The 18,829-nt window shown below is 37.6% G+C and overlaps 1 protein-coding gene across 5 annotated transcripts in view; it reads left to right on the plus strand.

Annotated features, from left to right (window-relative positions):
• Window positions 1–5,916, plus strand: part of adamts3 (ADAM metallopeptidase with thrombospondin type 1 motif, 3) — a 214,814-nt gene extending 208,898 nt beyond the window's left edge. For 4 of the 5 annotated variants that reach the window (XM_073949700.1, XM_073949701.1, XM_021475987.3 and 1 more), the window contains one exon: window positions 1,589–5,916. In XM_073949700.1, coding sequence (XP_073805801.1) covers window positions 1,589–2,067 — 479 coding nt within the window. In that variant the 3' untranslated portion in view covers window positions 2,068–5,916. 5 annotated transcript variants of the gene reach the window in all.
• Window positions 5,917–18,829: the final 12,913 nt, after the last annotated feature.

Here is an 18,829-nt window from a genome sequence, read left to right on the forward strand (position 1 = left end):
CAGTAAACTTTTACATCCCTCCCCCACACAGTCCCTCTCCATCATCCAGTTTATCCTAAACATGAGTCATGCTTTATTATATAAGAACTGTAATGCTACTTGTGTGGTTAAACGTGTTAGAGACGTAGTGTTTCCTTAGTATGCATGCGTTTCACATGTACAGTCAGAATTTTTAGCCCCCTTTGATTTTTCTTTTCTTTTTTAATATTTCCCAAATGATTTTAAACAGAGCAAGGAAATTTTCATAGTATGTCTGATAATATTTTTTCTTCTGGAGAAAGTCTGATTTGTTTTATTTCAGCTAGAATAAAAGCAGTAAAAAAATTAAATATATATATATATATATATATATATATATATATATATATATATATATATATATATATTAGTTTTTTTTTTTTTAGGTCAAAATTATTAGCCCTCCATATTGTTTTTCGATAGTCTACAGAACAAACCACTGCCATACAATATTTTGCCTAACTACCCTAACCTGCCTAGTTAACCTTAATTAACCTAGTTAAGCCTTTAAATGTCACTTTAAGCTGTATTGAAGTGTCTTGAAAAATATCTAGTCAAATATGATTTACTGTCATAATGGCAAAGATAAAATAAATCAGATATTAGAGATGAGTTATTAAAACTATTATGTTTAGAAATGTGCTAAACAAATCTTCTCTCTGTTAAACAGAAATTGGGGGGGAAAAACAGCGGGGCTAATAATTTAGGGGGGCTAAAAGTTCTGACCAACATCAAACTGCACCCATAAACAGCGCAAAAGTCCAGCATCTTCACATTGGCACACTGTCTTAACTGCAGTTGACTGACATTTGTCCTGGGAGCTCTGTACAAAGGTAGCGGTGCTACTGACACATGCTCAGGAACCCTATGTAATATCTAGTGTATATATCAATGGTAGACTATAAGGTTAGAGTTAGTGTAGTTGACCTACATGGAAAAATTCGTATAGTCTAATACTTTAGTAAATTAGTAGATGTACTAGTACTCTAATAGTAATTTTTGTGTATGTGGATGCAATGCAATTTATAGTCAACAAAAATGTGCAAAATAAAGTATACCTTTGAGCTTCTTATTCTTTTGGTCTTCTTTTTTTAATTATCATAGTTCATGAGCACTAGTCATTCATTGCATAGTTTGTTTTAAATACTACAGTCTCCAGGCTCACTATGTTCCACACACCAGTGTTTAAGCACAAGTACAATTGTTGTCCGGCCAGCTTTTTATAGGGTCCAGAAATAATGATTTATGACAGCACACAGAGCTCTTTATTAGCACTGTTTGCTATTTGCTTTTTGGATCTGAAAGACAATTTCTTATCAGATTTCATAAAAAAAGGACTACCAATGTACCGCCTTGAATATTGTGGTTGAAAATATCAATTAAATGATTCTATTACCATTGTACAATGTTCGTCTGTTTGGCTGCATCTTAAGAGACATAGCTCGTTCTAATATTTTCTAATATTCATGATATACAGATTAATAGTATCTTTTATTTTAAAAAGCTGAATCGTCTTTGAAAAAATGCATATAAAACAGCACTAAATAAAAGCCTTCTGCTTCTCTGACAGATGAGCCGTGCGGAGGAGACAAGTCCATATTCTGTCAGATGGAGGTTCTGGCACGTTATTGCTCGATTCCAGGCTACAACAAGCTCTGCTGTGAATCCTGCAGTAGGAGAAGTGGCACTTTTGCTCCTCTTCTGCACGAAGCTGCGGAAACAGAGGAGGAACTTCGCTTCGGTTCAGCCTCCCAACTTCTGGAGACGCTTTCAGCTGCTGCTAATGGATCTCTGAAAGTCCCGCAGCAGCACCAGCGGGGATCCACGTCGCAAGGCCAATTTTCCAAGCAGGCCGCCACTCCCCCGCCTCGCAAACACAATACAGAGAACAGCAAGACTCAAAAGCGCCTCAAACCCAGCGCTAGAAATCTTCCTGCATTGTCAATCCATAGCTCGTGGAGCGAGGACGGCGTTAAAGATGCACCGATGCAGCTGGAAAGTTTCCAAGAGAGTCAGTGGCCGACAACATCTTCTGAGGTGGAGAGATGAAGGAAAGTTTGTCTCATTTTTCCCCTCTTTGGACTCTCTCTTTCTTTTATTTGTCTGTTGTAGATATAGACCTTTAACATTCATCTTTCCCTTCAGATCATCCTCAAGATATTTAAAAGCAGGAGAGAGTAAAGTGCTGGTTCACTTTGAAATGTTCTCTTTTTCCCCCAGTAGCAGCAGTTGTCTTTAAAACACACTTGTCAGTCACACATAGTTGTGATGGGGAATGTGCCAAAGGAGTTTTCGCGATGAGATCCTCTAAGCAGTCTGGTCTATGGGGGTTTGGTGTTGTGTACAAGCTCTGGTTGTATCAACTTCTTGATCGTAAAAGTTTTATTTTTACCAACTCTAGACATGCTTGACCAATTGATATTTATGAACGTTCCTGTAAATACTGTATATGAAAAAAAGTCAGTATTATTATAATTTTTTTCAAAAATACAAGCTGAGGATATTTTAAAAAGAAGAGATTCAGGAGCATTATTGGTGCTTTTTTATATATTACAAGCGATTTAAGAATTTGATAAGAAATGAAACACTGAAGAACAGTGTGAGCCCAGGAAAATAAAAAGCATTATGTGAAATAGCATTACAATAGCCTTAGAATTTTTACTTTTATTTTTGAAAACATTTAATAAAAGCAGCTTCTCTGCTAGCCATCAGTCAAATCTTAATCCACATGGACTGTGATTTATTTTATTTGTTTACTGTCTTCTTCCTGAAGAATTTATTTACCCCAACTTGTTTTACCATGATGTTAGGGCTTTTCTTTAATGCTTGGCTTTTTGGTTCTATGAATTTATCTTTAGAGAAGAGTTAAGAGTTCAGTCATGATATAGATGGCCCATCACATATACAGCTGGGGAAAGACGATTAAGAATCTACTTGAAAACAGTCTAAGGATTTAACAGTTATGTTTGAGAGAAGGTGGTGGCATAATGGCTCGGTGGTTAGCACTGCCACCTCACAAAAAGAAGGTCACTGGTTTGAGTCCCGACTTTCTGTGTGGAGTTTGCCTGTTCTCCTGGGTGCTCTGGTTTTCCCCCACACTCCAATGACATGCACTATTAGTGCATTGGGTAAAACAAAATTGACCTTGGTGTATGACTGTGTGTGTGTGTGTGTGTGTGTGTGTGTGTGTGTGTGTGTGTGTGTGAATATGAGAGTGTATGAGTGTTTCCCAGTACTGGGTTGCAGCTGGAATGGCATCTACTGTGTAAAACATATGCTGGAATAGTTGGCAGTTCATTCTGCTGTGGCGACCCATGATAAATAAGGGACTAAGTGGAAGGAAAATTAATGAATGAATGTTTGAGAAAAAAATACACAATTCTTGAAAAATATTGATGACATTTCTTCTAAATTTCAAACGAGAATTAAAAATGTACACTCACTAGCCACTTTATTAGGTACACCTTATTCGTACCAGGTTTGACCCCAAGTGTCACCTGGTGACACTTCAGTTGTAACGAGTGGGTATTTGAGGTATTGTTGCTGCCTTTATATCAGCTGGAACCAGTCTGGCCATCTTCCTCTGATCTCTGGCATCAACAAGGAATTTGCACCCACAGAACTGCCGCTCTTTGGGCTATATTTCCTTCTTTTTTTTTGTTCACTATTCTCCATGAACTAAAGAGATGGTTGTGTGTGAAAATCCCAGTAGATCAGTTTCTAAAATCCTCAGACCAGCCCGTCTGGCACTAACAACTATGCCACATTCCAAGTCACTTAAATAACCGTTCCTCCCCATTCTGATGCTTGGTTTGAACTGCAGCAGATCATCTTCACCATCGTTGTATCTCAATATGCGTTCTTTAGTGGTGTTGCGTCCTTGTGTTCTCATGTAACATCAACATCTTCAGCTGCCAAAGTTCAGTTCCAATACTTAAGACCGCAAGAACAGAGGATGCGTGAAAGTTCCCGTATGTGTTCTTGATATCGAGGATGCACTGATGCAAACTTGAGCACCGATCTCACTCTGGAAGTCCCAGAAGTCATTGTGACTGGAGGTGGGAAGCGCAGCATTTTATTTAGATTTATTATTAAAGTTCAGAGATATAACTTATTTACCTCAGGAGTTTCCCTAAATGAGATGGTAAATATAAACATCACCATGGACATCTTAAAAAAGGAGTAAACACATTTATATGTTTTATTTATATTGTGCAATGTATATTTATAATGTTTTTTTAAGCATAGTATATATTTTGAAAAGGGGAAAAACAATAAATCATTGTATGAGTAATGTAATGTTTAAAAAAATAATCCATTTAAAATCTGTAAAGTCACGTTATCATCAGGAAGAACTCAATATCTAATTTCTCACAGCATGTGTTCTCTGTTCTCTCGAGTTTGTTCTTCCAAGAACACCTGGCAAGACCGGTCTCCACAAGAACACAACTCCGTTCTCTGCGTTCTTGGAATTGAGAGACAGCACATGTCTACATGCCTAAATGCATTGAGTTGCTGCCATGTGATTGGCCGAATGTGATTAGCATTAATTTTGCGTTAACGAGTAGTTGGACAGGTGTATCTAATATGGCCAGTGAGTGTAAGTCAACATGACACCTTTAGTGATTTTATTCAAATGTAAAAGATCTACTTGATAGTTTTGTTTGAAATGTGAAAGAAATGTCATCAGTTGTTTTTTTTAGAATAAAACTAAAATTATTTTTTTTTACTCAAACTCATAACTAAAAATAGTAAATCCACAGAAACCTGGCATTTTTCAAGTGGTCTCTTAACAGTTTTTTCCATTAGTTGTATATAGACAAGACTTTGAAAGAGTAAAGCTGGACTTTGTGAAGATCTTATACTGTGAGACACTGCACAAGATATCTCACTTATCTGAGGGAGAGGAAAGCTATTTATTTTTATAATCGAGGGTTATTTCTCAACCACAATGCATCTGACTGCAATACCAAGGAAACCAGTTAATCTGTCAGTGGAGTTCAGATGTTCATAAGGTAAACACACATTCATCTGTGTGCCACTGTTAAGCTATTGTATATACCATTGAGAACTTTTACAGTATTTATTAAGATTCAAAGTTCAACATCATGTCTTTTCTGCAACATTTTCTGTTACTTCAAACCAAAAACACAAGCTTCCATCGAATAAAAACAGTAGCTCATAAAAGTAAACAAACATAGACGTACATAGACTTTTCCTGTTGTTTTTACTGGCATTTTAGCTCTAATAAAACACATGCTCAGTTTTTGAGATGTAATAATAAGGGAACGCTGCTTCACAGCTGTTTTAGAATAGAAGTATTGAAGAGAACTCCCAAAACAAAACTGTCATTTACAGTGACTCTTACTGTCCTTTACCCACAAATTCCCCAATCCTACACGAAACTGTTTTCCAGTTCATTCGTAGCTTTAACTTTAAAAGACAAAATTTTAGTGGATTTTGAACCTAGAGTAGACAATAGGCATACAGACAGCATACTTTTTCTGTGAACATCATTCAATCAGTTGAATCTGAGGCGAACGGCGTGTGCGTTTTCATTTTATTGGCATTCACTTTCTGCAATTTGTTTGCTAAAATAGACGACATGCCTTCAGAGACCCAAAAGAATGCAAGATAGTAGATATTAAATTGACAATCCCTAAGCCGCAGACAGACACCCCATTATAAAAGGATAAATCTATTTATCCTCCCATTTTCATGTCCGTTTAAGTGTTAATTGTTGTTCTGGCTTACAAAGACACTTTCAGTTGCTAAACGCTTGCAGTCATTTCTTTTTTGTTTAGTTTGTACTTTTGTTAGTTGTAATGAAAGTGTACACTACTGAGGCTGTTTGTTGTAATGGGGAGCACATAGCAATAAAGAAAATAATAAACATCATACTGTCTTTTGAGAGTTTTTTTTTTTTTTGGTCAGATTTAAAGTTATATTCATAATGTTCTTTACAGTGAAACTTTTTATTTTCATATGCTTTAAATATGAAAGGGTCATAAAACCCCTTCTTTCAGTATAAGTCTACCTCAGATTTGTTTCATAAAATGCTTCATGATGGGCGTGGAGTGCTGCAAACAGAAGGAGGAGTGGGGGTGGCCAGCAGAGCAAGGGAAAAAGAGGGGAGCGAACAAATCACAAATTGAGACACAAACCGTGAGGAGACCCCAGAGTTTAAAGTTTACATAGTTAAAATCTAAAAAAATAAATAAATAGTAAGTAATTTAATGCCCTGTACATATGTTATTCATAGTTTCATATACACATGACCACCGTTTGTCATATCATTATAAAGATTTACTTCTTCATAGGACTTCTTTTCTCCTCGACCCCCGGGTCTGAATGCAGACACAATGGATAGCAGTGCAGCAGGTCTTTTGCCCTGTCTATTTCAACCATTAGCCCTGGAGGATTTTAAATAAAAGCGAACACAGCAGCATGGATATAGGCGATGTGTCTGAATGGTAACAAACTCAACTGATAAAAGACAAAAAAATAAATAAATGAAACAAACCAAGACCATGGAAACAAACGTGATCCTTCATCAATGGCAGAATACTGCGCGCTGTGCGCTGACGCAATCTCACAACTTGGCAGATTTGCCTTGCTTTCGGAAAGCATGTGCTCTTATGAATAATTAAGAAGCAGGGTCTTCTCATAGGATAAGAAAACTCAGCTATGATTACTAATGAGAAACCAACACATCATCTCTGGACAGGCAAACAAGAGCTCTGTCACTGAGTTTGATGCCCCAATAATTATTGTTTAAACCTGGAAGATAAAATTAGCTGACAAAAGCTCAAAAGTATTCAGTTTTTCAACAGGTGCTGACGTTGTCTGAAATGACGCTCAACATTTATTTCTAGGGTTTCTTGAACCTTCTAAACCATAACAAATATGTACCCTGGGAAATTAACTCTGTGTGGTTTGCATGTTCTCCCTGTGTTGGCGTGGGTTTTCCTCCGGGTGCTCCGGTTTTCCCCACAGTCCAAAGACATGCACTGTAGGTGAATTGGGTAAGCTATATTGTCCATATTGTATGCACGTGAATGAGTGTGTGTGGGTGTTTCTCTATGCTGGGTTGCAGCTGGAAAGGCATCCGCTGCGTAAAACATATTCTGGATAAGATGGTGGTTCATTCTGCTGTGGTGACCCCTGATGAATAAAGGGACTAAGCCAAAGGAAAATGAATGAAAAAATGAAACTAACAACTGCCTAAACGAACAATGTTTTTGTGTTTTTAACATAGATTTGCATGTATTGAGCGAACCCTGAAATCACATACAGTATGTCAGAAATTATTCATTTACTTTATTTGTTTTCGTAGACTCTTTCTGGTAAATAGGTCAAACATCAGTAAATGGAGGTGCGTCGCTAGTGCCCTAGTAAAGTGTATAAATTAAGAGTGGTAATCCCAGAATAAATACGTTATTCTCTATGTGCAACCAAACCAATGCTGATGAAAGCAATGTAGTTTAATCAAACAGCAAATATGTGAGCAGAAAAAAACATATCCGCGTGCCTCACGCACACCGCTCCTGATTGACGCTGGCGTGCTGCTTTGCTCCCAGTCCGGTTGTGTACATGCATGCCAAAAAAATAGCCCCGCCGCTCATGCAATATAAAACCAGCACGCAGTTTTGCAAGTCGACACAAAGTTTAAATTATATGACGGTGATCTTATTTATACAGCATGGCTTCTGATTTGATCCTGTTGTTTTTGGTATGAAGCAGTCGGGTCTAAGACAACACACAACAGATAATTCTATAAAACATCTTTTTTGTATCATATCGAACTTTCTATAGAATTTTATTTTAATGAAATCAATATTCATGCAAAAGATTTCTTAAATATCTTAGCATACCTCCAGTTGTGTCTTTAGACTGTTTTCCAGTTACATGAGAGGGTGCTGTGCCCCATTAGAGCTTTATGTCTAGCAATTCTCCTGGGTACATGTATTATTTTCTGAATGAAATTTCAAAGTGACTGAATTTTATTTATTTATTTATTATTATTATTATTTTTAGGGTTTGAAGGGTTGATTTAAACCAAAATTACAACTTACCATTTGAAATTTCACTCTAAATCCATGAGAATTTTTTTTTTTTTTTTTTTTTGTTAAAGCACCGTCGTCGCCTCACAGTAAGAAAGTCATTGGTTTGAGTCCTGACTGGGTCAGTTGTCATTTCTGTGTGGAGTTGGCATGTTCTCCTGTGTTCACGTGGGTTCCCTCTGGGTGCTCCAGTTTTCCCCACAGTCCAAAGACATGTGCTATAGCTGAATTGGTTAAACACAAAATTGACCATAGTGTATGCGTAAATGTGAGTGTGTATGGGTGTTTCTCAGCACTGGGTTGCAGCTGGATGGGCATCCTCTGTGTAAAACATATGCTGTAATAGTTGGCGATTCATTCCCCTGTGGCAACCCCTGGTAAATAAGGGACCAAGCCTAAGGAAAATAAATAAATGAAAAGTTAATGAGATTTTGGTATGAACTAATCCTCCAAGTGTACAGTCATGCTATTTAATAATTACAATCGTTAAATTTTTTTCCTTAGAATGCTTTTAAAAATAGCAGACTAGGAAACTCTTTTCTTGGTTTCTGCATTTCACTCATGCCTGTCTCCCATTATTCCGGATTACTACATCTTTCCATGTATTTAAACTGACTGCATTAGTGCTAAAATGTTTCTTCTCTATGCCTAAAACATGAAAAAGTGAGCAGGTAATGTGAACTTTCCCATTGTACTTATGACATACTGTAAGTAAGGCTGTTAGAGTGCAGTGTGACTCAACCATTGAACTATCACAGTTTGCCTTCTCAAGCCTCACACATGACCCCATTAAAGCCAGACTCTTTAAGCCTCCCATGAATCAGAGATAAAATCTTGTCAGGGACTTCACACAGTTCCAATTTTTGGTGCAGATTATCTAGTAATGTGAGGCATTTAAGGATTCAATCTTGCACCTCGCAATCTTCTCAAACTCGAATCGCAGTCTCCCTGATCAGATCAAACGTGTTTGATATTCAGGATTCTCCCCATTGCTGTCTTCAAATAATGAACAATTCATTCCCCTTTTAAGTCTTCTATTTGCAAAAATTGCCTGTACTGTACATTGGCAACAGCCATCTCGCACATCAAAACAAACGCGCTTCTTGTCACTCTGAAAGAGCATTTGCAAGATTGTACATCCATGGAGAGGAAGGCCATGAAGAGGCCCCAAAAAAACTTTACCATCTGGCAATTCAGGAAGAAGTCCATTATAAAATGAGGAAGAATCCATTGACATATGGCACTGAAACTGACCATATTCCAATGAATGCTACAAGATTCCTTGTATTTACAATTTTAAGTTAAGTGGTTGTAAACAATTAGTTTGGGTTGAATTTAAACAAATAAATTAAGTTGAACATTACTAAATAGGTTTGTTAAATTCAACATATATATTGTTTGCAACAATTTTGCGGACATCGTTTTTTTCAGTGTAGTTGACACAAACCCGAGAGCACATTACAGTAAGAGCATCTTTTATTGAGTGAAGTACAGAAAATGGATGCTGCTAAATAAAGAACATGTGCTGCTGTATTTATTAAGGGCACTCAGATGATTCATTCATTCATTTTCTTATTGACTTAGTCCTTTTATTAATCCAGGGTCGCCACAGCGGAATGATGCCCTACCAGCCACAACCCATCTCTGGGAAAAATCAACACACAATTCACACACACACACTCATACACTACGGACAATTTTGCCTACCCAATTCACCTGTACTGCATGTCTTTGGACTGTGGGGGAAACCGGAGCACCCGGAGGAAACCCACGTGAATGCTGGGAGAACATGCAAACTCCACACAGAAACGCCAACTGAGCCAATGCTCGAACCAGCGACCTTTCTGTAGTCTGCAAAAAATGTGTCAGCATGTCTTCAGGTAACATTTAATGTTGTCTTAGTTAAAGTTAGTGTGTGTATTCACTAGCATGAACAATGCATTTATTACAGTTTTAATACATCTTTGTTAATGTTAATTAATGGAAATATCGCTGTCCATAAAACAGCGAAAATAAGTCAAAGGCACTTCAAAATATTAAAAAGCTTTTATCGACTCTATTCTTTAAAACTGAGCCTACACATTTGCATTGGACTTACTTTTGCTGTTTATTCCAATAGTATCTGGATGCAGCCTTGACGATGCAAGCTGAGACTGTATATCTCAGTGATGCAATGTCATACACAATGTGTCATGGGTCAGGTTTGATCAGGATTTCTCTGTCTCAGTCTGTTGTGAGCCTCTGCTGCTCCTTACAATCAAGCGCTGGTGCATACATTATTCACCTGTAATGGTGAGTAAACAATGTAATGGAGTAACCAGGCCCAATTCCAATTCTAATTTAGTACCCCTACCTCTACCTCTTGGCCCTTAAAACCAAGGAAAGGGCTTGATACATTTACCCCTAACGCCCCATTCACACGGGGCTTCAGCGTCAACGCTTGACTGAAGGCGTGTCTGAAGTTGGGGCTTAAGCGATCGTCATAAAGCGTCAGCCAATGAAATTCAGTCAGCAATAGGCCACTGTCTGAGCTGGTGTATTTGCATACAGCGATCTGATTGGCTGACGCTTCCATTGGCGCTTGAAAAGTTGAGCTAGTCCCAACTTCTGCAGCGAGCAACGCTTCTGAAGCAGTGCCGACGGATCCACAATGCATTTCGGCAAGGCCTGACGTCACTCATTCAAAGTAAATGGGAAGCGTTGACGCTGACGCCCCGTGTGATTGGGGCGTAAGAATTGGGAAAGCACTACAGCACCTGCACACACCATTATATGTCATAGCAAGCTCTTGCTTCATATGAGATCAGACAATCGCGACTGCTGTAGTTATTCCTGTTGTGCTATTTTTTTGGTGTTTATCTTCAGGAAATCGCTGAAGGCATATATTATGTTATCATAATGATTTAATGTGGCAATAAGATCGTAACTGTACTGCACATTTATACAGTGACTATATTTATCTATGTAAATACACCAAAAACAACATTAACATTATAGTAGACACTGTAAAAAGCTTATTCTCAGCCACTAGACTTTTCTGACAGGGTGGTCGAGTGTCAGAATGTTGTGGGACTGCTGTACAGGAGTTATTATTATGAATTATAGATATTGAAATTTAGTTGTTATTTTAGCATTTTTTTTAAGTATGACAGTAAAACACATACATGGTTATGAATATATTAAAACGTGTTTGTTGTAAAAATTCGTAATAATGACCAAAAAATTCTAATTTGTGGATTTCCTTACTTCAGAGTACTGCGATCCTGCTCTTGTGGCTGGTGTATTCTGAGAAATTTCTTACCCCTTGGTTTCGAGTGTGGTCCGAAAAAAAAACTTTGTTTGAAAGGCTATTCACCCCTTTCCCTTAGCCCTACACCTTCAAGCTAAAGAGAATTGGGACACCCCTACCCCTTCACAGGAATGCGCAAAATGAGAAGTAGTGGTAAGGGGAAGGGCTAAAGGGGTAGAATTGGGATTGGGCCTTGTACTTGCCCTCTTTTGTTACTCATTGCCAGATTATTGTGTTCATTAAACCTTACTGACACTCTCTTGCTCAACAAATCCTTAAGATACTTTTGCAGTCCTTATTTCCAGTCTAGTCTAGTCCGGTATCTTAATTTACTTTATTTGCTTACCTGTGATCTGCGCAGTCACCTCGCGGTTGAATCCAGCTCCTCACCTGCGCTCACCAGCTCCAGCACTCGCTCCACTCCGAGGGAGCCGAGGTGGATTTTCTGTTGCCTTCATTCAGTCTGCGTTCCCCCACTGGTGATCGGCGAACGGCAGCTGCCTTTGTTCTTCTTTATATTAAATAAAAGTCTCAATTGAACTTTATTATTCTCTGTTTTCTGTCTGCACTCAATGGAGCTAGTGACGTCACTGTGGGTTAGGTGAGCACATGTGGAGAAAAAGGAATTTGTTTTATTACTTTTGTGTCATTATTATTATTGTTTTTTTAAAAATGTTTAGATTACAACAGATTAATCAATCTTTTTCTTTTGAATGATACCAAATATTGACCAAGCATACTTCTTCTTTTTTTACTCTGTTGCATACTTTTTAGAAGGAACAGATGACAAGCGGGAAATAGAAGAATAATGGTGCTTTCACACCTAGACTTTTGTCTTGGAACCTGTCTCCTTTGCCTAGTTAGCGCGGTTCATTTGACATATGTGAATCTAGCATTCGCACTCGGATCCGCACCAAAACAATTGTTCCGAGATCGCCTGAATGAGGTAGTCTCGGCTCGATTGAAACGAAATCTGGAGCAGATTTATTGTAGTGAGAAAGCTATATGATCCGAACCAGGCTATATCACAGTGTATTATGGATATGTAATAGGCATATACGGCTATATGAACAGAGATTTCTGAGGCGTGATGTCATTCCTATGTGAGTTTATGTCAAATACGAAAGTGAAAGCATGCTGAACTATTAACGAGAGCGTTTTATCTGCTGTTCAACTGCAGTCATTTTTTATCTGTTATTTCTCTCTGTAATGTAAAGGCTATAATGCATATAAGCCAAGCTAGGTACTGTATGAGAGATTCTTACCTCTGTGGGTCTCATTCATTCATTTTTTTGTCAGCTTAGTGCCTTTATTAATCCGGGGTCGCCACAGCAGAATGAACCGCCAACTTATCCAGCAAGTTTTTACGCAGCGGATACCCTTCCAGCCGCACCTCATCTACACACACACACACTACGGACAATTTAGCCTACCCAATTCACCTGTCCCGCATGTCTTTGGACTGTGGGGGAAACCGGAGCACCCGGAGGAAACCCACGCGTACGCAGGGAGAACATGCAAACTCCACACAGAAATGCCAACTAAGCCGAGGCTCGAACCAGCGACCCAGCGACCTTCTTGCTGTGAGGCGACAGCACTACCTACTGCGCCACTGCTTCGCCTCTGTGGATATCACCATTCAAAATTAAAGAGCAGCTTATCGTCATCAATTTAAATAAGGACGCATCACAGCTGAGCGGGACTCTGAAAAATAAACCGTGAAACTCTGACCAATGTAAGGGGAGTTTATTTGCACGTGACTTGTTTAGCTCTTTTGGTCTGTTTAGAAACTTTGCCATGTGAAAGCGGACCGCACCAAGAACAAAAATAAAGATTGTAACAATTTTAACCCGTTTCGGACCAAAGGATTTATCCACAAGTCTAAAAGCACCATTAGAATAAATACAGTGGGGAATCTGCTCCAGACACGTCTAATAAGAAGTTTAGACATATCACAAGGAGCTGTATTCGTGTTGTGCAATATATTTAAGGTACACTTAACTGTTCAGTTCTGGTATGCTGAGAAGGGTTGCAGAAAGAAGAAGTATGTTTGGGTACAAGACTGTAGGACTGTAGAATAACATATAAGGGACGTAACACCAACATTTTAAATCAGTTGTGTATATTTGTTGGAGTCAGGGAAATGTAAGTTAGTTGCGAACCTTCTGATTGTAATTCTTGTATTGCATTGGGGTAATGTAACCCAGAGCTCTGTCCGCAAATTATTCATTTGTATGTAATAAATGACTAATATTTTGACATTGAATAAAACCCTCTCCAGACCTTTTTTTTCTTAAGCACGCATGGAATTGGCTAGATATTCCAACACGCATCAAAAATCATTGGATGCAGCTCAGACTGCACTGCACCAGGTCTGCATCCAGACCCTACACATTTATTCTGATGAATTCCCGATCCAAAGACACATTAATTAAGCTACCTATTATGCCCTAAGTCTAGGGGAAAACAACATGGGCATAATAAACGGAAAAACAAATGTGTTGGGGTGTTGGATTTCCTAAACCAAAGAAAAACTAAATACAAAAGATTCCCCTTCAGTCGACAATCAAACTCGGACACTCAGTTGAGAGTATATGAATAGATTTATTATAGAAAAAAGTCATAAATATAAATGAGCATCTCTTCAGGGTGGCCACAGGCCAGAGTAACAAAGAGAAGAATCTATAAAGTAAAAAAACTAAAATTACCAATAAATCCTTAAAGAAAAATACAGGAAGCTTACCTTTCTCCCTAAACATAAACATAATCAAAAGTAATCAAACAAATAGGCAGGCCACCCCTACAAGCTCAAGCTCTCAAAAGAAGTTGAACGTATGAACAATGGTACAAAACTGAATGCTGGTCGTTGGCCGGAGGGGTAAGTGAAATCCTGGAGCTCCACTCCCAGCAACGATCGCAGCACTAGAGAGCTCCCCGAACCAAGCCGGAAATTCCTTTTTATACAGGCTGAAATGGAAACCTATGGGATAACAGAAAAAAACAACAAGGCGGGACAAAGAAAAAGACACATGCAATACACAATAAAAATAAACAAATAAATAAAATTTAGTCGTAACACTACCGCTAAACACTTTTTGTTTGATTTTAAATTTTTTCATACAGTAAAGCTGTCCATTGTTGTTAACTCACAGTACATTAATGTTAACAAGCCTTAATTTACATTTTATTGATACATTAGATGTCTACAAATTAAGATAAATACATTTTGTACAAGTATTGTTCATTATTAGATCATGCAGAAAATACATTAACTAATATAACTCTATTTTAAAGTGTGACCCATATTCAGTAAACCACATTTCACTGTTTACTAAGTTGTTTCAAACATCTTGATTGTGACTGATCAATCTAGGCATTTGACAGCTTTATAGAGTATTTCTGAATAATAAGTGTTCATCATTATGTGGCGCTTCTTTTTGAGTCTGCACCTTATACGCAAGCACACAGTACATCATTCTATATAAATCATTTGTTAACCTGTCTACTGCAGTAAGACATTATTAACCTTGCTTCCTAGAAATACAGCTGAGCTCAGATAGGACAAAATTGGCGAGGCGAGATTTGTCTCAACCGAAATGAAAAACTAACAGCGCCATGTTTTATCTTTAGCCCTGTATCCAATATCCTGCTGAGAACACATACTGATGTTTTATCTGCCGAAGAACTGACAAATAACGGTTACATGATATCTTGCTAGAAATGCTTTAGCCAATAAGCGTACTTTTCATTGATTTTCCATTATTAAATCACAATGTCCTGCACAAAGGCTGCTGATTTGAAACAATCATGATCAGTGAAATTACAGTTTATAAGCATCTCTTGTATTGGACTGATTTCTGCAAAGCCCTGGTCTCAGGGACATCTGTGTTATCTCTGTAATGATGGCTGTTCATGGTATGAGCACAAATGCTTAGTGAAAGCGGCTAAAATTGTTCAAAAGTTGGAGCTGACAAACAATATCGTGGGCTTCTCTGACACCACAGCTATTCTCATCGTCTCAATGCTTCAGCAATTTAAAAGCTCATTATTTTTTGAGTGTAGCTGATATATTACGTGGGTTAATATTTTTTCTAACCAACTTTCATCTCATGTTCTCCACAATGAGGATTCTTACAGTATATAATTAAATGGTAAACATTGGTAAGTTTTTTTCATAATTATTTTGGCATCTCTTGTTTTACAATCTGTATGACTGATTCAGGTTGACAAACACATTAGCACTACCTCTTTCCTCTCATAACAGGGGAGAAACTTCAAATGCTCAATACTCAAATGTGATCATACAGGAAAGAAAATAGCAGCAATGTTTTTTTTTTTTTTTAAATGCATCACCAATATATTCATTCATTCATTCATTCATTCATTCATTCATTTTCCTTCAGCTAGGTCCCTTATTTATCCAATAGTTATGCAAGCTGAGATTGCATCATGCGATGTCACACACAATGCACTCAAATGGAGCTAGTGACGTCACTGTGAGGGGTAGGGTTAGGCGTGGGGTTAGGTGAGCCTATAAAAAGCATTAGATGCAGCCCAGATTGCACTGCATCAGGTCTGCATCCACACCCATCTCTATTTATCAGAAGTTACCACAGCAATAGTACTGCCAAATCTTTCGGCATATGCTTTTATGTAGCGAATGCCCTTCTAGCAGCAACCTAGTACTGGGAAACACAAATACACACTTTCATTCGAACAATCATACACTATGGCCAAGTTAGTTCATCCAATTCACTTATACTGCATGTCTTTGGACTGTGGGGGAAACCTCTAGAACACAGGGAGAACATGCGAACTCTACACAGAAATGCCAACTCTAGCTCAGTGATCTTCTTGCTGTGAGGTGACAGTGCTAACCTTTGTAAAGTAACTTTTGATAAAATGTAGCTTTTCTAGTAGCTTTTTTTTTTCCAGCAACAAGCGGAGTAGCTTGCTTTTTGAACCTGCACTGGTCTGAAGCCACATAGGATCACATATTTTCAACAGAGTAAATCCCACATCTCATGGTTTTACATTTATTTACCTATTAATGTGTGTTATTTTGTAAATACTATTTGTCAAGTAACAGTGGTATTTGAATTCCTGAAGTATTCTACCAGTTGAAACCAGTTGACCTGAAGAACCTTGTGCTCCGATTTCCCCCAAAGTTCAAAGATATGACTTGTAGATGAATTGAATAAACTAAATTGGCCATAGTGTGAGTGGGTGTGAATGGATGTTTTTCAGTACTGGGTTGCAGCCGGAAGGGCATCTACTGTGTCAAACATAGGCTGCATAAGCTGACCGTTCATTCCGCTGTGGCAACCCAGCAGGCCCGTGCAGAGACCGTCCGAAGGGCATGTGCAGGATAATTTTTTGAAGAGCGGGGTGGGGGTGGGGGGGGGTGTTGCGCACGTACTGAAGAGCGGTGTTGTCGCGCGCGTTCTGATCAACTGTGTTGTCGTGCGCGTACTCAAGAGCGGTGTTGTCGCGCGCCTACTGAAGAGCGGGACAGAGGGTGTGCCGCGTCGCGGGGGCACTTTTGATCATTTTGGAAGGGCACTTTTTATCCAAGACTAAAAAGGGCATGTGCACTGCACAGGTTGAGCCCTATGTGTGCACGTGCCTGCAACCCAGTACTGGAAAACATCCATACTACGGCCATTAATAAAGGGACTAATCTGAAGAACTTTTTTTTTTTTTTTCATGTGTTTAACCGAAGCTAATTATTTTGTTTATTACAATGCTACTTATTTTTTTGCAGTCTTGTACTTTAACTCTTGACAGTTGAAAACTGTCACATAACCAGTAATCTGCTCCTGAAAGAGCTGGCATACTACCCTAACGTCATTCAGGAACTACATATCCCAGCACGCCATTGCACACACCAATCACCATTCACTGACTACCCTTATCATGAATTGTTTGGACTATTTATACACATTTCACACGCCAGTCAATGCTGAGTCTTTGTTTGTCAGTACCTGAATGGTTTCGCTTTTTTTTTTTTTTTTTTTTGCATTTTTCAATGCCCTACATGCTACCAGAGTTCTTGTTTTTTGACCTCAGTTGTTTTTGCCTGCACAAATAATCTTTTTCATTAAAAACTGCATTTGGATCCAACCTCTTGTCTTTGTTCCCTTGACACCCGGTGACAGAAAACTACACAAAACAAAAAGCTACAATGTCATATACTCTACTAAATATTTAAATTAAAACAAACATTTGTATGAAGTAACTTAGCTAGCTATTTTCAGAGGTGTTGTTACAGCTTAGCTATTTTCCCGATGAGTTGCTTATCAAGCTATATTTTCATAGTAAGTTTTCAAACACTGAATGTTAATTGTCTGAATATTAATGGCCTCTGACTCCCACATTCACACAGACTTTCTATATTCTATATGTTTTAGCAGTCTTCTGAAAGCTTTAGCAATCTTTATGAAAATCTGGAAACAGCATACATGTCAGGCCATCTAAACTTTTCAATGAATCACAAACACCAGAAGGTTAAATGTAAATGTTTTTCAAGCTTGTCATAGAACTACATGTGTATGCAAATCCACCACCCATGTCCTTCAAGGGCTATTTTTTGGCATGTCCTAGTTTCTTCACTGACCAATGCCTGTACTGAATGTTGTGCTCTCTGCTGTAACTCATTCAATGGTGGCTGCTCAGTGAGAATGCTGAGTGGAGTGTCTGCCATTGAGAGATAAGCCCTTATACTTCTGCAAAATGTCCCTACTGCACACCTTTGTATTATTGCATCGAAGAATTCTCTCTCTCTCTCTCTCTCTCTTTCTCTCTCTCTCACACACACACACACATTTAAATAATGGGTGTCAAACTCATTTTTAGGTCACAGGCATGACTGAACCAAATAACACACAATGCACTTTTTTAGAGCTCATAAAAACCCAGCCTATGTTCAACATGCAATATTATATATATATATATATATATATATATATATATATATATATATATATATATATATATATATATATATATATATATATATATACATATATATATATATATATATATATATATATATATATATATATATATATATATACATATATATATATATATATATATATATATATATACATATATATATATATATATATATATACATATATATATATATATATATATATATATATATATATATATATATATATATATATATATACATATACATATATATATATATATATATATATATATATATATATATATATATATATATATATATATATAACTGGCACTTTAAGCTGAATACTAGTATCTTGAAAATGTTTAGTGAAATATTATTTTCTGTCATCATGGCAAAGATGTTATTAACAGCTTGTAGAATTGAGTTATTAAAACTATTATATTTAGAAATGTGTTGAAAAAGAATCTTTCTGTTTAACAGACGGGGGGTGTAAATATACAGGGGACTAATAATTCAGGA

Source organism: Danio rerio, chromosome 5 (assembly GCF_049306965.1).
Source record: "Danio rerio strain Tuebingen ecotype United States chromosome 5, GRCz12tu, whole genome shotgun sequence".
NCBI lineage: Eukaryota > Metazoa > Chordata > Actinopteri > Cypriniformes > Danionidae > Danio > Danio rerio.